The 15,373-nt window shown below is 40.6% G+C and overlaps 1 protein-coding gene across 1 annotated transcript; it reads left to right on the forward strand.

Moving 5' to 3' along the window:
* The first annotated feature begins 2,913 nt into the window (after window positions 1–2,913).
* Window positions 2,914–11,209, forward strand: LOC130743117 (DExH-box ATP-dependent RNA helicase DExH12-like). The gene is made up of 5 exons (XM_057595231.1): window positions 2,914–6,058; window positions 6,394–6,783; window positions 6,884–10,067; window positions 10,610–10,670; window positions 10,745–11,209. The coding sequence occupies exons 1-3, from the start codon at window positions 3,071–3,073 to the stop codon at window positions 10,061–10,063; spliced, it is 6,558 nt and encodes a 2,185-aa protein (XP_057451214.1). The 5' UTR covers window positions 2,914–3,070; the 3' UTR covers window positions 10,064–10,067; window positions 10,610–10,670; window positions 10,745–11,209.
* Window positions 11,210–15,373: the final 4,164 nt, after the last annotated feature.

The following is a 15,373-nucleotide window of genomic DNA, read 5'->3' on the forward strand; positions in this document are numbered from 1 at the left end:
CTTCTGTTCATCAACACTTATTTGTAGTTGCTTCAATCTGGAAACAAGAAACTTTATCAACGCGTCATTTTTGTGTTATATTCTTTCAAGATATAAATATGTTGTAAATGCCACCCAATTGACTGTGTAGAGAAAGGCTTTCGATATCAGCTGGCTTTTGCCTTTCCTCATCATCCCTTTTTTAGCCTACTGTTCTGGTTATTCTTTTTGTCTCATGTCCTTCGTGTCTGTAAATTTATTGGCGTCAATTTACTTCACTTCACCCATGTAAATTTACCGAACAAGTTTCACCAATGAAGTTGCTGAGGTAATATTTTCCTGCATAAGAATGGCGGCCAAATTAAATAAATGCATGTTTGGGTTAATCTGAAATTTTGACTCTTGACAGGTAATGAACAAGAAACCTGTTTCCTCCCAATTTAGTCAAGGTGTTCGAAATGTCAGAATAGGTTTTCAACGGACAAACTTTAAAACATTAATTGTTCCATCGAGACATACCCGTTTATATGATATCACAAGTCTGACAACACGTTTACTCATATTTTCAGCAAGGGAAAAGTAGAAAAGATGTGCAAAGCCTATGGATAAACAACCAAATCAATTATAGGATGGCTAAGGGCACTGCAAACCTTTATTCACGTGTTTCGAGTAGGTTGCTTCAACTGTGCCATTATAACTGGTGGGTGACTTTCAACTACTTATAATCCGATATAGACACACCCGAATGCACTGAAGTTGTTTGCTGTGAATAAAATTCTGCTGTGTAGATGGAGATGAATATTTGAGATGATCTTCTAGGTTTTGTAGAGATGCCATTGCCATTGTTTCATTACCTCTGCAGGTGATAAGCATGATTTCAAGTTAAAATTGTGCTCATATGATTCCTATAGATTTTGTAATTACAATGACTTATGTGGAATGTGCAAGAAGTAGCGTTGGTGTCACGCCAATTTGCAGTTGAATATGATCATGAACTTAGCTAGGAGTGGAAGTTGTTTAATCCCCTTGGAAAGGTTCATTTGGTATCATATGAAAGAAATTTCGAAAAGCCATTTTTGTTTAAAGGGTTGATGGAGATCCGCAAGTATTATTCGTTGGATGGGTTGAACTAATGCACTTTGATTTGCATCTCTTGGTTTTTATCATGCATTGGACACTGGTTACTGTGTTAATTAAAATGCAATGACATGTGTTGGAAAATTCCTTTTATGTGTCATATTATATACAGTATTATATATGTAGGAAACCTGTTGTTTTAAAAAAATTCTGGTCATATACTCACCGTGCAAAGCACGGGTTATATACTAGTTAAACAACAACCACAAGCAATCCATATTTTTTTGTTTAATGTGGCCAGGAAACTTTAATTTGGGCATAGAGACATGATACCAAATCTAACAGAAAAATAGAAGAACTCACTCCCATGGTCATAGTTGAGCAAATTATTTCTCAATTTTTAGTAATTTCGAAAATCAATGTTTACCTCATAACTAATTCTGATTTTCCATATATTATTTACACTCATAATTAATAATGAAAGAAATTGTTACAACTAATAAATAATTGATCTAAATCTAAATCTTTACTATTATATAAAATTATTAATTTTCCACCCAAAATATGGACATTATAATTATTAACTTTAATACCAATTAAATGAAAAAAATTAAAAAATCAAAGGTTATGTTATAATAAATGTCACACGTATGTAGTCTAATTTAAATTTTAATGGTTAGTTTTTAGATCAAAATGAATAAAAAAAATAATACCTTATTTGCTTTGGTATTAAATGTCAAAAACATATAAAAAAAGTCAAATGTTAAATTTCCATGAATGGCAAATGCATGGAATGCTATTTGGTTCAGTTTTTTATTTCTTAAAACGTATTGGAGAAAATATATTAAGATGATATTTGTTCATTAAAATTTAAGTCTTTATTTTTGACACATAAAATGTCAAACTTTGAAATTATAGATACACATTTAACTAGAGTAGTCATTTAACAAGTTTTCTTTCACGTGTTTACTTTCTCTATCGTTCTTTGAAACTTGCTTTTCCAAAAAGCACTAATTCAATGACTCTTTTTGTGTGAAAATATCAAAAGCATCATACTTAAGAAGGATGTGAAACTCATAGCTAGAATCATTCAGCTTTGGCCTATTCCAAGTTTTAAGGATTTCAATGTCACATATATTATGGAGATGGTTCTACTTGATGCAAATGTTGTTTTGTCACTCTCTTTTATTTTATCAAAATTGTCTTTACGGTCTTCTCAGTCTTCTTATAATTTTTTTTTTTCATAGTGATAAAATTCAAGCTTCTATTGACAATACCATTCGAAAGGTTTTTACAAAAATCTACAAGAAGAGTTAGTTTATCAATTTAATCATTTTAATTCTAATTACCGAATAGGTTTGTCAGTAAATTAAGAATAATATCCAAACTATTTACAATATATACTTATAAAAATACGAGAGACACAAGAAATGAAGTTTGAATTATATCTCAAAGAAAACGATCTTTTTCAAAAGTTTTGCTTACGAAAATATAAGTTTTTAAATCGTTTTGAAAGAGTTTTGTGCGACGAATTCTTTAGAATGATTTTAACTGATAAAGAAAAACAATAAGCAAAAACAACACATGAGATTTTTATCATGGTTCACCAAATATCGGCAGGCTACGTCCAAGCCTTGACTTTTCCCCGTATTAGATAAGACTTTTCTCAACAAGTTAGACACTGAAGCCCGTTCTCAGTTTCTCTTTCCAATTTAAAAAAAATGTTTATTAAAGATTTAAAAAAAATTGTTTTTACAAAATTAGGTCTATATTTTCCAAAATGATGAAAATTTAATTTTTTTATCAATGAGTCGGTTGAAATTTCTTAGCACCGCCTTCTACTCCATATTCTCAGATTCATTTCCAACTTTTCACTTTTCACAACACCAAACATATCTATCCATACCATCGTAACAACAGGGTTGTGATTCTTCTTCACTCCCCTCAACCCTACCCTAGGGTTTTCTTTCCCTTCATTTCCCTCGTTCAGAATTAGGGTTTCGAGGTTTCGAAAATGTCGCATCTCGGCGGTGGCGCGGAGGCGCACGCGCGGTTCAAGCAGTACGAGTACCGCGCCAACTCCAGCCTCGTCCTCACCACCGACTCTCGCCCCCGCGACACCCACGAACCCACCGGGGAGCCCGAGTCCCTCTGGGGCAAAATCGACCCCAAAAGCTTCGGAGATCGCGCCTTCCGCGGCCGCCCCCCTGAGCTCGACGAGAAGGCCGCCGCCGCCGCTCTCAAGAAGAGTAAGAAGAAGAAGGACCGCGACCCTGACGCCGCCGCGTCTTCCCGCCGCGCGAAGCGCCGGCGCTTACAGGAGGAGAGTGTTCTCACTGCCTCTGATGAGGGGGTTTACCAGCCCAAGACTAAGGAGACCCGTGCCGCGTACGAGGCCATGTTGAGCGTTATTCAGCAGCAGCTTGGCGGGCAGCCGCTGAGTATAGTCAGCGGCGCCGCCGATGAGATCCTTGCTGTGTTGAAGAACGATGTGTTTAAGAATTCGGAGAAGAAGAAGGAGATTGAGAAGCTGCTTAATCATATCCCTGACAATGTTTTTGACCAGATGGTGTCTATTGGTAAGCTGATTACTGATTTTCAGGAGGCCGGGGATGCGCCCGCGGCGGCTGATGGGGATGGGGGGCTTGATGATGATGTTGGTGTGGCGGTTGAGTTTGAAGAGAATGAGGAGGATGATGATGAGAGTGATCTTGATGTGGTGCAGGAAGAGGAAGAGGATGAGGATGATCTTGCTGAACCGAACGCGTCGTCGGGTATGCAAATGGGTGGTGGGATTGATGATGAGGATATGGAGGAAGCTAATGAAGGGATGAACCTCAATGTGCAGGATATTGATGCTTATTGGCTTCAGAGGAAAATCTCTCAGGCGTTTGAGCAGCAGATTGACCCGCAGCAATGCCAGAAGCTTGCTGAGGAAGTGCTTAAGATTCTGGCTGTGGCTGATGACAGGGAAGTGGAGAACAAGTTGTTGTTTCACCTGGAGTTTGACAAGTTCAGCCTGATTAAGTTTCTGTTGCGGAATAGGCTGAAGATTGTGTGGTGTACCCGGTTAGCGAGGGCGCAGGATCAGGAAGAGAGGGAGAAGATTGAGGAGGAGATGAAGGGTACGGAGTTGCAGCCAATTTTGGAGCAGCTGCATGCTACTAGGGCCTCTGCTAAGGAGAGGCAGAAGAACTTGGAGAAGAGTATAAGGGAAGAGGCTCGTAGGTTGAAGGATGATACTACTGGTACTGGTAATGGAGATGGGGATAGGGACAGGGAGAAGGATAGAAGTAGGAGTAGGGGAGTTTCTGAGAGAGATGCAGAGAGTGGGTGGTTGAAGGGTCAGCGCCAGATGCTTGATTTTGATAGCCTTGCATTTCATCAAGGTGGGTTCTTGATGGCTAACAGGTGTGATCTGCCTGATGGGTCTTATAGGCATCTAAGCAAGGGTTATGAAGAAATCCACGTGCCCGCCTTGAAGGCTAAACCCCTTGATTCTAATGAGAAGCTTGTAAAAATATCTTCTATACCTGATTGGGCACAACCCGCCTTTAAAGGAATGACGCAGCTGAATAGGGTTCAGAGCAAGGTCTATGAGACGGCACTCTTCAGGCCTGATAATCTTCTGCTTTGTGCTCCAACTGGGGCTGGAAAAACTAATGTTGCAGTTCTCACGATGCTTCAGCAAATTGCGAGGCACAGGAATCCTGAGGATGGTTCCATTGACCACAGTGCTTATAAGATTGTTTATGTTGCGCCTATGAAAGCTCTCGTGGCTGAGGTTGTAGGGAATTTGTCCAATCGTTTGCAGGAATATGGTGTTACAGTTAGGGAGCTCAGTGGAGACCAGTCTCTGACCCGTCGGCAAATAGAAGAGACTCAAATTATTGTGACAACTCCTGAGAAGTGGGATATTATCACTCGAAAGTCAGGAGATCGAACTTACACGCAGCTTGTGAAGCTTCTTATCATTGATGAGATTCATCTTCTTCACGATAACAGAGGGCCTGTTCTTGAAAGTATTGTTGCTAGAACAGTTAGGCAGATAGAAACCACGAAGGACTATATTCGGTTGGTGGGGTTGTCTGCTACCCTTCCTAATTATGAAGATGTGGCACTGTTTTTGCGTGTTGATCTTAACAAGGGGTTGTTTTATTTTGATAATAGTTATAGGCCTGTTCCTCTTTCTCAACAGTATATTGGAATCACAGTTAAGAAGCCGCTTCAGAGGTTCCAGTTGATGAATGATATCTGTTACGAGAAAGTTTTAGGTGTAGCTGGAAAGCATCAGGTTCTTATCTTTGTACATTCAAGGAAAGAAACTGCTAAAACTGCTAGAGCCATCAGAGATACTGCACTTGCAAATGATACTCTTGGTAGGTTCCTTAAAGAAGATAGTGCTAGTCGCGAGATTCTTCACTCTCATACTGAACTTGTGAGGAGCAATGATCTTAAAGATCTTCTGCCCTATGGTTTTGCAATTCATCATGCTGGTATGAACAGGGCAGATCGCAATCTTGTTGAGGATCTCTTTGCTGATGGTCATGTGCAAGTTTTGGTATCCACTGCGACCCTTGCTTGGGGTGTGAATCTCCCAGCTCATACAGTGATAATAAAAGGGACACAGATATACAATCCTGAAAAGGGTGCCTGGACTGAACTTAGTCCTCTTGATGTGATGCAGATGTTGGGTCGTGCTGGAAGGCCCCAGTATGACTCATATGGTGAAGGAATAATTCTTACTGGCCATAGTGAGTTGCAGTATTACCTCTCTCTTATGAACCAACAACTTCCTATTGAGAGCCAGTTTGTGTCCAAGCTGGCCGATCAGCTGAATGCAGAAATTGTTCTTGGTACTGTTCAAAATGCCAGGGAAGCCTGTAATTGGATTGGATACACTTACTTGTATGTCCGTATGTTAAGGAATCCTTCTCTATATGGTTTAGCACCAGATGTCCTGAAGAGAGATATAACATTGGAGGAGAGAAGAGCTGATTTGGTAAGCATTTCTATCACCTAGTTTATCATCCTGTTATTACCTGAACTAAACTGATATCTGTTAGGTTTATTTCCTTTCTGTCTTCCTGGTTGCATTTGTGCTTGTCGTTGCTATGGTTTTTTGTACAATTGCATGAGAAGGGAGCTGAAGCTGTCACTGTAAAAATTACCCATCCTAGTTGGAGGAGATAGGCTCTTGTTCCTTTTTCTTCAGTTTGATTTTCTCCTATGTGTATCTTCTTTCAAATAATATTCGATGTAGAAATTTCTGGATATACATTGTCCGTGCGCTTTAACGATTTTATGGCTAATACTGATCTCATTGAAATCTTGCAGATTCATACAGCAGCAACCATATTAGATAAAAATAATTTGGTGAAGTATGATAGGAAGAGCGGATATTTTCAGGTCACCGACTTGGGTCGAATTGCAAGCTACTACTACATAACGCATGGAACCATATCCACATATAATGAGCACTTAAAGCCTACAATGGGGGATATAGAGCTTTGTCGATTGTTCTCATTGAGTGAAGAATTCAAGTATGTGACAGTAAGACAGGATGAGAAGATGGAGCTAGCAAAGCTTTTGGAACGAGTTCCCATTCCCATCAAGGAAAGTCTGGAAGAGCCAAGTGCCAAGATCAATGTTTTGCTGCAAGCATACATTTCACAATTAAAGCTTGAAGGGCTATCACTGACATCTGATATGGTCTTTATAACTCAGGTTAGACTTCATTCCTTACCATTGTTAGAAAATGAATGGAAATGGTGCCTTTCATATATTGTGTTTCTACTGATTCATGTGCTTTATTTCTCTCATGTAGAGTGCTGGACGCCTTTTGCGGGCTCTTTTTGAGATTGTCCTGAAACGTGGCTGGGCACAGTTGGCTGAAAAGGCTTTGAATTTATGCAAGATGGTGACCAAGAGGATGTGGAGTGTCCAAACACCTCTTCGTCAGTTCAATGGAATCCCAAGTGATGTATTAACGAAGTTGGAAAAGAAAGATTTGGCCTGGGAAAGGTATTATGACCTATCACCACAAGAGATAAGTGAACTCATTCGTGCAACCAAGATGGGAAGGACACTTCATAAATTTATCCACCAATTTCCAAAACTGAACCTTGCAGCACATGTGCAGCCAATTACTCGCACGGTTTTGGGGGTTGAACTCACAATAACTCCGGATTTTGCATGGGATGACAATATCCATGGATATGTTGAGCCATTCTGGGTGATTGTGGAGGATAATGATGGTGAATATATTCTTCATCATGAGTATTTTTTGCTGAAAAAGCAATATATTGATGAGGATCATACTCTGAATTTCACAGTGCCAATATACGAGCCTCTTCCTCCTCAATACTTTATCTGTGTTGTTTCAGATAAATGGCTTGGATCACAAACTGTTTTACCTGTTTCATTCAGGCATCTAATCTTACCTGAAAAGTATCCTCCACCAACTGAGCTATTGGATCTGCAGCCACTGCCCGTAACTGCCTTACGAAATCCATCATATGAAGCTCTTTATCAGGTCTTTAAGCATTTTAATCCTGTTCAGACACAAGTCTTCACAGTTCTGTATAATTCTGATGACAATGTCTTAGTTGCTGCTCCAACAGGGAGTGGTAAGACTATATGTGCAGAATTTGCTATATTGAGGAATCATCAAAAAGTGCCTGATAGTGTTATGCGTGTTGTTTATATTGCTCCCATTGAAGCTCTTGCCAAGGAACGGTATCGTGACTGGGAGAGGAAATTTGGTGGTGGTCTTAAATTAAGGGTAGTTGAATTGACTGGAGAAACAGCGACAGACTTGAAACTACTTGAGAAGAGTCAGATTATTATTAGCACTCCGGAGAAATGGGATGCTCTATCCCGCCGCTGGAAACAGAGGAAACAAGTTCAACAAGTTAGTCTTTTTATCATTGATGAGCTCCACTTAATTGGGGGTCAAGGAGGTCCTGTTTTAGAGGTTATTGTTTCCAGGATGAGATATATTGCTAGTCAGGTTGAGAACAAAATTCGTATTGTGGCTCTGTCAACCTCACTTGCGAATGCAAAGGATCTGGGAGAATGGATTGGAGCTACCTCCCATGGCCTTTTCAATTTCCCCCCTGGTGTTCGTCCTGTGCCTTTGGAAATACACATTCAGGGTATAGATATTGCCAATTTTGAGGCAAGGATGCAGGCAATGACAAAACCAACTTACACTGCAATTGTTCAACATGCGAAGAATGGTAAACCTGCTCTTGTGTTTGTACCTACAAGGAAACATGTTCGGCTGACGGCTGTGGATCTGATAACTTACTCAGGTGCTGACAGTGGAGAGAAACCGTTTTTATTGCGGTCCATTGAAGAAATTGATCCTTTTCTTAACAAGATTAGTGATGAAATGTTGAAAGTCACTTTACGTGAAGGCGTGGGTTACTTGCATGAGGGCTTGAACAGTCTTGATCAAGACATTGTAACACAGCTATTTGAAGCTGGCTGGATTCAGGTCTGTGTTTTAAGCAGTTCCATGTGTTGGGGATTGGCATTATCTGCTCATTTGGTAGTCGTGATGGGCACACAATACTATGATGGGCGGGAGAATGCACAGTCAGATTACCCTGTTACTGATCTTCTGCAGATGATGGGTCATGCCAGCCGACCTCTGGTGGATAATTCTGGAAAATGTGTCATCTTGTGCCATGCACCTCGTAAGGAGTACTACAAGAAGTTCTTGTATGAAGCATTCCCGGTTGAAAGTCATCTTCATCACTTCCTACATGATAACTTGAATGCTGAAATTGTTGCTGGAATTGTTGAAAACAAGCAAGATGCTGTAGATTATCTTACATGGACATTTATGTACAGGCGGCTAACCCAGAATCCCAACTACTATAATTTACAAGGAGTTAGTCACAGGCATCTATCTGATCACCTCTCAGAGATGGTGGAGAATACATTGAGTGATTTAGAAGCGAGCAAGTGTGTTGCTATTGAGGATGATATGGACCTTTCTCCTCTCAATCTAGGAATGATAGCATCATATTATTACATCAGTTACACAACGATTGAAAGGTTTTCATCATCTTTGACCTCAAAAACAAAAATGAAGGGTCTTTTGGAGGTTCTATCCTCAGCTTCAGAGTATGCTCAGCTTCCCATACGACCTGGGGAGGAAGAGGTGGTTCGTAGGTTAATTAATCACCAGAGGTTTTCCTTTGAAAATCCCAAAGTTACAGACCCACATGTTAAAGCTAATGCTTTGCTTCAGGCCCATTTCTCTAGGCAATCTGTTGGTGGGAACCTTTCATTGGACCAGAGAGAGGTGCTTCTTTCTTCAAGTAGACTTCTTCAGGCAATGGTTGATGTTATATCGAGCAGTGGTTGGCTCAGCCTGGCTCTTCTTGCTATGGAAGTTAGTCAAATGGTGACACAAGGGATGTGGGAACGTGACTCAATGCTACTGCAGCTTCCTCATTTTACGAAGGATTTGGCTAAGAGATGCCAGGAGAACCCCGGGAAGAGTGTTGAAACTGTGTTTGATTTATTAGAGATGGAGGATGATGAGAGGCGTGAATTGTTGGGCATGTCAGATTCACAGTTGTTGGATATTGCTCGATTTTGCAACCGTTTTCCTAATATTGATTTGTCATATGACGTCCTGGACAGTGACAATGTGCGGGCTGGGGAGGATATCACAATACAGGTCACTCTTGAGCGGGATCTCGAGGGTAAGACAGAAGTAGGACCTGTTGATGCTCCCAGGTATCCAAAAGCAAAGGAGGAAGGATGGTGGCTTGTTGTTGGTGATACCAGAAACAACTTGTTGCTTGCCATTAAACGTGTTTCCCTGCAACGGAAGTTGAAAGCCAAACTAGAGTTTGCTGCTCCAGCTGATGCTGGAAAGAAATCCTACGTGCTTTATTTCATGTGTGATTCATACATGGGGTGTGATCAGGAATATGGTTTCACTGTTGATGTTAAGGAAGCTGATGAAGATAGTGGCAAAGATTGAAAAGGTAGTTTTCCGGATTTTTTAGCATATTCTGCTTAGCTACTAGCTAGATCTAACAATATGTTATGAGTTTGGGCTTTTGGTAGCCTATAATATGTTAAAAATTCGTTCAATGTGCATAGGGATGGGGACCGACTTTGTTAGTGATTAAGTGGGCATATGGATGAGATATAATTGATTGGCGTGTTACATGGGAAATCATAAGATGTTTATGCTAATGCAATACCAGTCTTTAATTTTGCACCACACCAGCATGCTTTGGTCCATTCTTCAATTTGGTGCATTGGAAGATAAACTAAACTTCCATGAATTAATTTAAAACTTGGATGTTTAACAAGTGTTTATGCACAGATTTCCTGTTGATTGATAATTACATGTTTACAATTGCCCTTGTGCTCTCTTTCTTTAATCGTCATCCTGATGGCATATATTATGAAAGTAGCATTGCCAACTCTTCCAAAATGTGATCTTTGATATTTAATCTCATGATTACCCTGCTGTTTGGCATTACGGTGTTTGACTTGATCAAATTTGTATGTTTTTCAGTTTCTTGAAGCTGCAAATGGGAAGGATAATACTTAAATGCTGAAGATTATGTCTTGTTGTGGTATGCACACTATACTTATTTACAATTTTCGTGTTGATTGATAATTACATGCTTACAATTGTACGTTGGGGCAGGCAAGGAAGTATGTACAGCAATATGAAGTCAGGTAGCATTAGGAGGTGATCCCGGAGGTTGCTTACTGAGACGCGGTAGCCGGCGGCGTACTAATTACTGCATTGGGAGGTGGATGGGTTGCTAATTGGGACACTTGGTCTTTTTTGTTCTTTTGCTTTTGCATTAACGGTGTCTGATTATTCCATGGCATTTACCAAAGCCTACTTATCCAGTTTGACGCCGTCCTGGTGATGTTGGAGAGAGAACTTGTTATGCTTATAGTTTTGGAGACCGGGCTTTATGGCTCTGTTTTGTATTGCTGTTTAGTGAAAGTTTATGCTCTCCCATTTAAATTTCAGCTAGTTGATATCAGTGGCTATTCATGTTTTCTCAACGATCTTGATGTGTTAAATAACTATCTTTTTAACTCATTGAAACTTTAGCCACACTACCACTTATAAAGACGACTTTTTGGATTTTGTGAAGGGCAGGTTATGTCATTTTCTGACTTCGAAAGAAGAAAGTACTCTATGTTTTCACTTAACAGTTGATTTAGCAATTTTTTCTCGTAAAATTAGCTGTTTGATCATCAACAACAAAGTTTTAGCTTATGTATCTTAAGATAAAACCAAAGACCTTTTGTCGGTAATTAATGTTTGTCTAAATGTTTGGCTTGTGAATTTTTATTTCATAATTTTCACCAAGTATTTATAAGTCCTTTGATATCGACCATTTTCGTTAGAACTCCTTCATTCTGAATGATAAACGTATGTTGAGTATAGTATGTCCTAATACACGCACACACCCAGCTCTATCTGGTTTGGAAAGAGCATAATTTTTTTGAGACTTGTAAAAAATTGTTGGTTTGATTTAGTTCTTGCTCCACCTATTCCTACATGACATAATAAATTTGGCATGCCATTAAATTAACTTATACTAAATCAACAGGGCAAACATTATATTTTTTGAAAAATATCTTCCACCTCTAATATAAAGTTATATGTACTATCCATTATCTATATTTTATATCTAGTGTACTATTATATACTATTATTGGGAAGTTGACCCTCGCACGCGCATTGTCTGTATGTTGGCGTTTGGGCAGATGACAACCGTCATATGATGTGATCATGTGCTATACTTTTGGGAGAACACCATTTTGCTAACCGACGAGGACAGTTCCTCACGAAAGGAGTAGGGATTTCAAGAGTCCAATGGAGAATTAGTGAAAAACTCGCAGGTGTAGACTTGAGCGTAAGGCTAGAGCCTTTCGGATTGAGTGCTTGTCGTGTTAGGGCACGATGCCTAGGGTTTTGACCAACTGAGTCTGTAATTGTGGGATAGTATAGGTCCCGATATATTGCTTTTCTGCGATTCTCCTATGTGGGGATCGTAGTGAGTATACCAAAATTATGGAGCCTTTTGCATACTGGGTTTTATAGTCGAGTCTAATCGTCATTACACGAGTACTTGTCTTGGTCAAGATTGGAGATATATTTATTTATTGTTGGGAGTATGTAAGCATTGAAAACAAAACAAAAAAAATTTACCTGCATATTATTATGCTACTTATAGAAAATAACATATTTATAATTGGAAGGTTACTATTATGATCCCAAAAAGTAGAGATGTTACATTATCTGTCCTAATATAGCAAAAACTCGAATTAACCCCATCTCAAAACCCTAACTTAAACCAATTTTTCAGTTGTGCAAGAATTAGATAGTTAAACCACATGCATTTGGGTACAATAAATCAAAGGAAAATAGATTTATGAAGAGAAAAGGAAAACCCATATATAGAATCAACAAAACCACCCCCTAGCACATGAGTTTAATTACACATAGATACAATGGAGGAAGAAGGAGAAGAAGAAACCAAGGAAGACATCGCCATGATTTGGGAAGACATCCAAAGTCCTAGCAAAGCTCCATAGCCTCCATTCCATCTCCCAAGAGTCTCCAATGAGTAAGCCCTAGCATAGGAAGTGGGAAAATAGAAGAAGAGAGTGAAAAGTGGCTCAAAGCTCGTTTCTAGTCTTTAAAGACGTGTAATCTTTCACATTGTGCGCCTTTGTAAATTGTTTCTTGGTCGTACCTTTTCAGCAATTAGTTACTTTTAATATCATTTAAAAAAACCCCCAAAAAACACATAGATAAAGAAAAGCCAATTCATGTAACGATTAATATTTTTAAATATTGTTGTTGACACACTACACAAAAAATATAATGAATATTAAATAGGAATGACAAAAACACTTGAAATCAGTAAATGACCCCTGTTAGTGGTAATAGAAGAATTATATTAGGCAATACGATTAAAATGATGAGATTAAGATTTATTATTGAGTAGACATTTGACCTTCACAACACCTGATTCGGAATTGCGAGAGCAATTTAATACAAAAAAAATTAATTTTTTTTAAATTATCTTTTAATTCCCAGACAATCAAAGGCACTCTCTTGAGGAAAATCCGACCCGAGAACCCACCAAGTCAAACGCGACCCGGATCCCTAGCGAATGCACAGTAATTACCCAATAATATATAACTTTATATCCAAAAGTATGGGTACAATTGAGTCTTTAAAGAGAAATATCAAAAGACTTCTTATGCCCAACAAGCTCCTTGTGATCTCCATACAGGGTAGACCACAAAATAGCAAAACATCAGAACCTACCATTTCTCCGAACCCAATAGAATACAAATTCATATGATCATCCTACAAGCTTCAACCAACGACGGTAAGCTTTCTACCCAAAGGGCTCAAGCCCTACCCAAAACTCTACTTATCCTCTGAGCGAGTCTCCTCAATGGTTGAACAATCAATCTATGATAAGATCTGCAATAGGGTTCTAACATCAGCAGATGTGTAGTCAAATCCACGAACGACTCACGATACACTTCACAGAACTCTGATACAAAGCCATGTTACTTCATCAGATCACCATGGATCCTCCTCATCCGCAGCATCACTGCGCCTTCCCCAAAGCATGGTACTTGATCATGTTGTCGCCCATCACCTGGCAGTCGCCGGCTGCCCAAACACAAGCAATACATACAATGGCGTGCGAGGGTCAACTTCCAGAATATAGGTATTGTTCCGGGAATGAACATTGAGGAAAGGTATAGTACCTAAGGGTAGAGAGATTGTGCTAGAGAGAGAATCAGAATGAGAGAGAGTGTGCTGAATTTCGAGTGTTATTTCATCCAATGAGCCAAAAGTCCCCTACACTTGATAACTACCTCCTATTTATAGAGCTTGGGTACTACCTATTGGGCCAATTGGGCCTCCGAGGTCAAGGCCCATCTGAAGGCCAGGGCCCCGCCTCAGGGCGGGATACATGCTGGGCGTTGCCCCTCTAGGGACTCGCCCAGTCCACTAGTCCACAAGACACCGAGCTCGAGGTACGAGAGCTAAGGGTGTCTTTTAAATGCTTTTACATATGTCTTACAGTACACCAGAATCTGCACTGCCAACATGGCTTGAGAAAAGAGAAGTAAACTATATCGCCAACATGGCGTGAGCAAAAGGAAACTTGCATTTTCAGTTACCCAGTCCACTGACTTGACGAGCAACCCGAGCTGGCAAGTCCACTAGTCCACAAGCGGCGAGAACGATTACTTCGTATTGGCGATAAGTTGGAGCAGGTGTATGATCGTTCGCCGGCGGAAAAGGTGGCAGGCATGGGTCATGTGCTGATCATTCAATCACCGACTGGCGGTAACCCCGGCGAGCGACTGAACTTTGTTGTTGGTGTCACCTGCCAGGCGATGGTGTTTGATCTTTATAATGGCGAGGCTTTTCGCGCTTTCCCACAAACAATAACAATTGGGTTTGACAGCCAAAAGATGAAGGGCGAGCGCCCTTGGTCCGCAAGTCCACAAGCTCGAAGCAGGAGAGCGAAGTGTGTCTCCAAACTGTGACCGTCAATCTCTGTCCCCTTGTGATTCCCTTAGCAAGTCGCCCGTTGCCACTTTCCACTTGGTACGGCGTTCCTCGGCTGGCGGTTTCGACCAACGCGCAGGAACTATTCCCAAGTTTCTAGTTGCAATAGCTTCCCCGCCTAGAAGATCACCTAGCCACGCTACTTGGCGGGATCAACAAAGGATGTATAAAGCGTGTAGGTCGCCGACATGGCGCAAATGAAACACAAACCGCCAATAGCGCAAGGAAATACGCAAATACATGAATCTCCGATTGACGCGGGACCTAGAAAGATGGTGTACAAACGCCTACAAGATTAAGGAGTCGTGGTGGCCCGCCTTATATGACGTGACTCGCTGAATAGAAGCTGGCTCGCCTGATGACATGGTCTCCCGCCAATCTCCCCCGCATCCGCCCCTCGTAGCATCTTCATGGATCAAGTTGCTTCCTGGGCGAGCCCCCTAATATGGCGAAGGGACTCAACCAGTCCACAAGACACCGAGCTCGAAGCATGAGAGCACAATGTGTCTTCAAGCTGAAGTCGCCGCCGCATCGTCCCTAGGAGAAGATCCGCCCAGCACGCATGCTCCTTCACTCGCCATAGTCTACAAGTCCACCAGACTCTGTGTCCAAGCCATGAGGAGTAGGAGTGTCCTCACTTGCCGCATCGCCATCACCATCTTGCTTTAGCCTTATAAGAAATTAGTTTGACTTGCTCGCCAC

This window comes from Lotus japonicus, chromosome 3 (assembly GCF_012489685.1).
Source record: "Lotus japonicus ecotype B-129 chromosome 3, LjGifu_v1.2".
NCBI classification, from domain to species: domain Eukaryota; kingdom Viridiplantae; phylum Streptophyta; class Magnoliopsida; order Fabales; family Fabaceae; genus Lotus; species Lotus japonicus.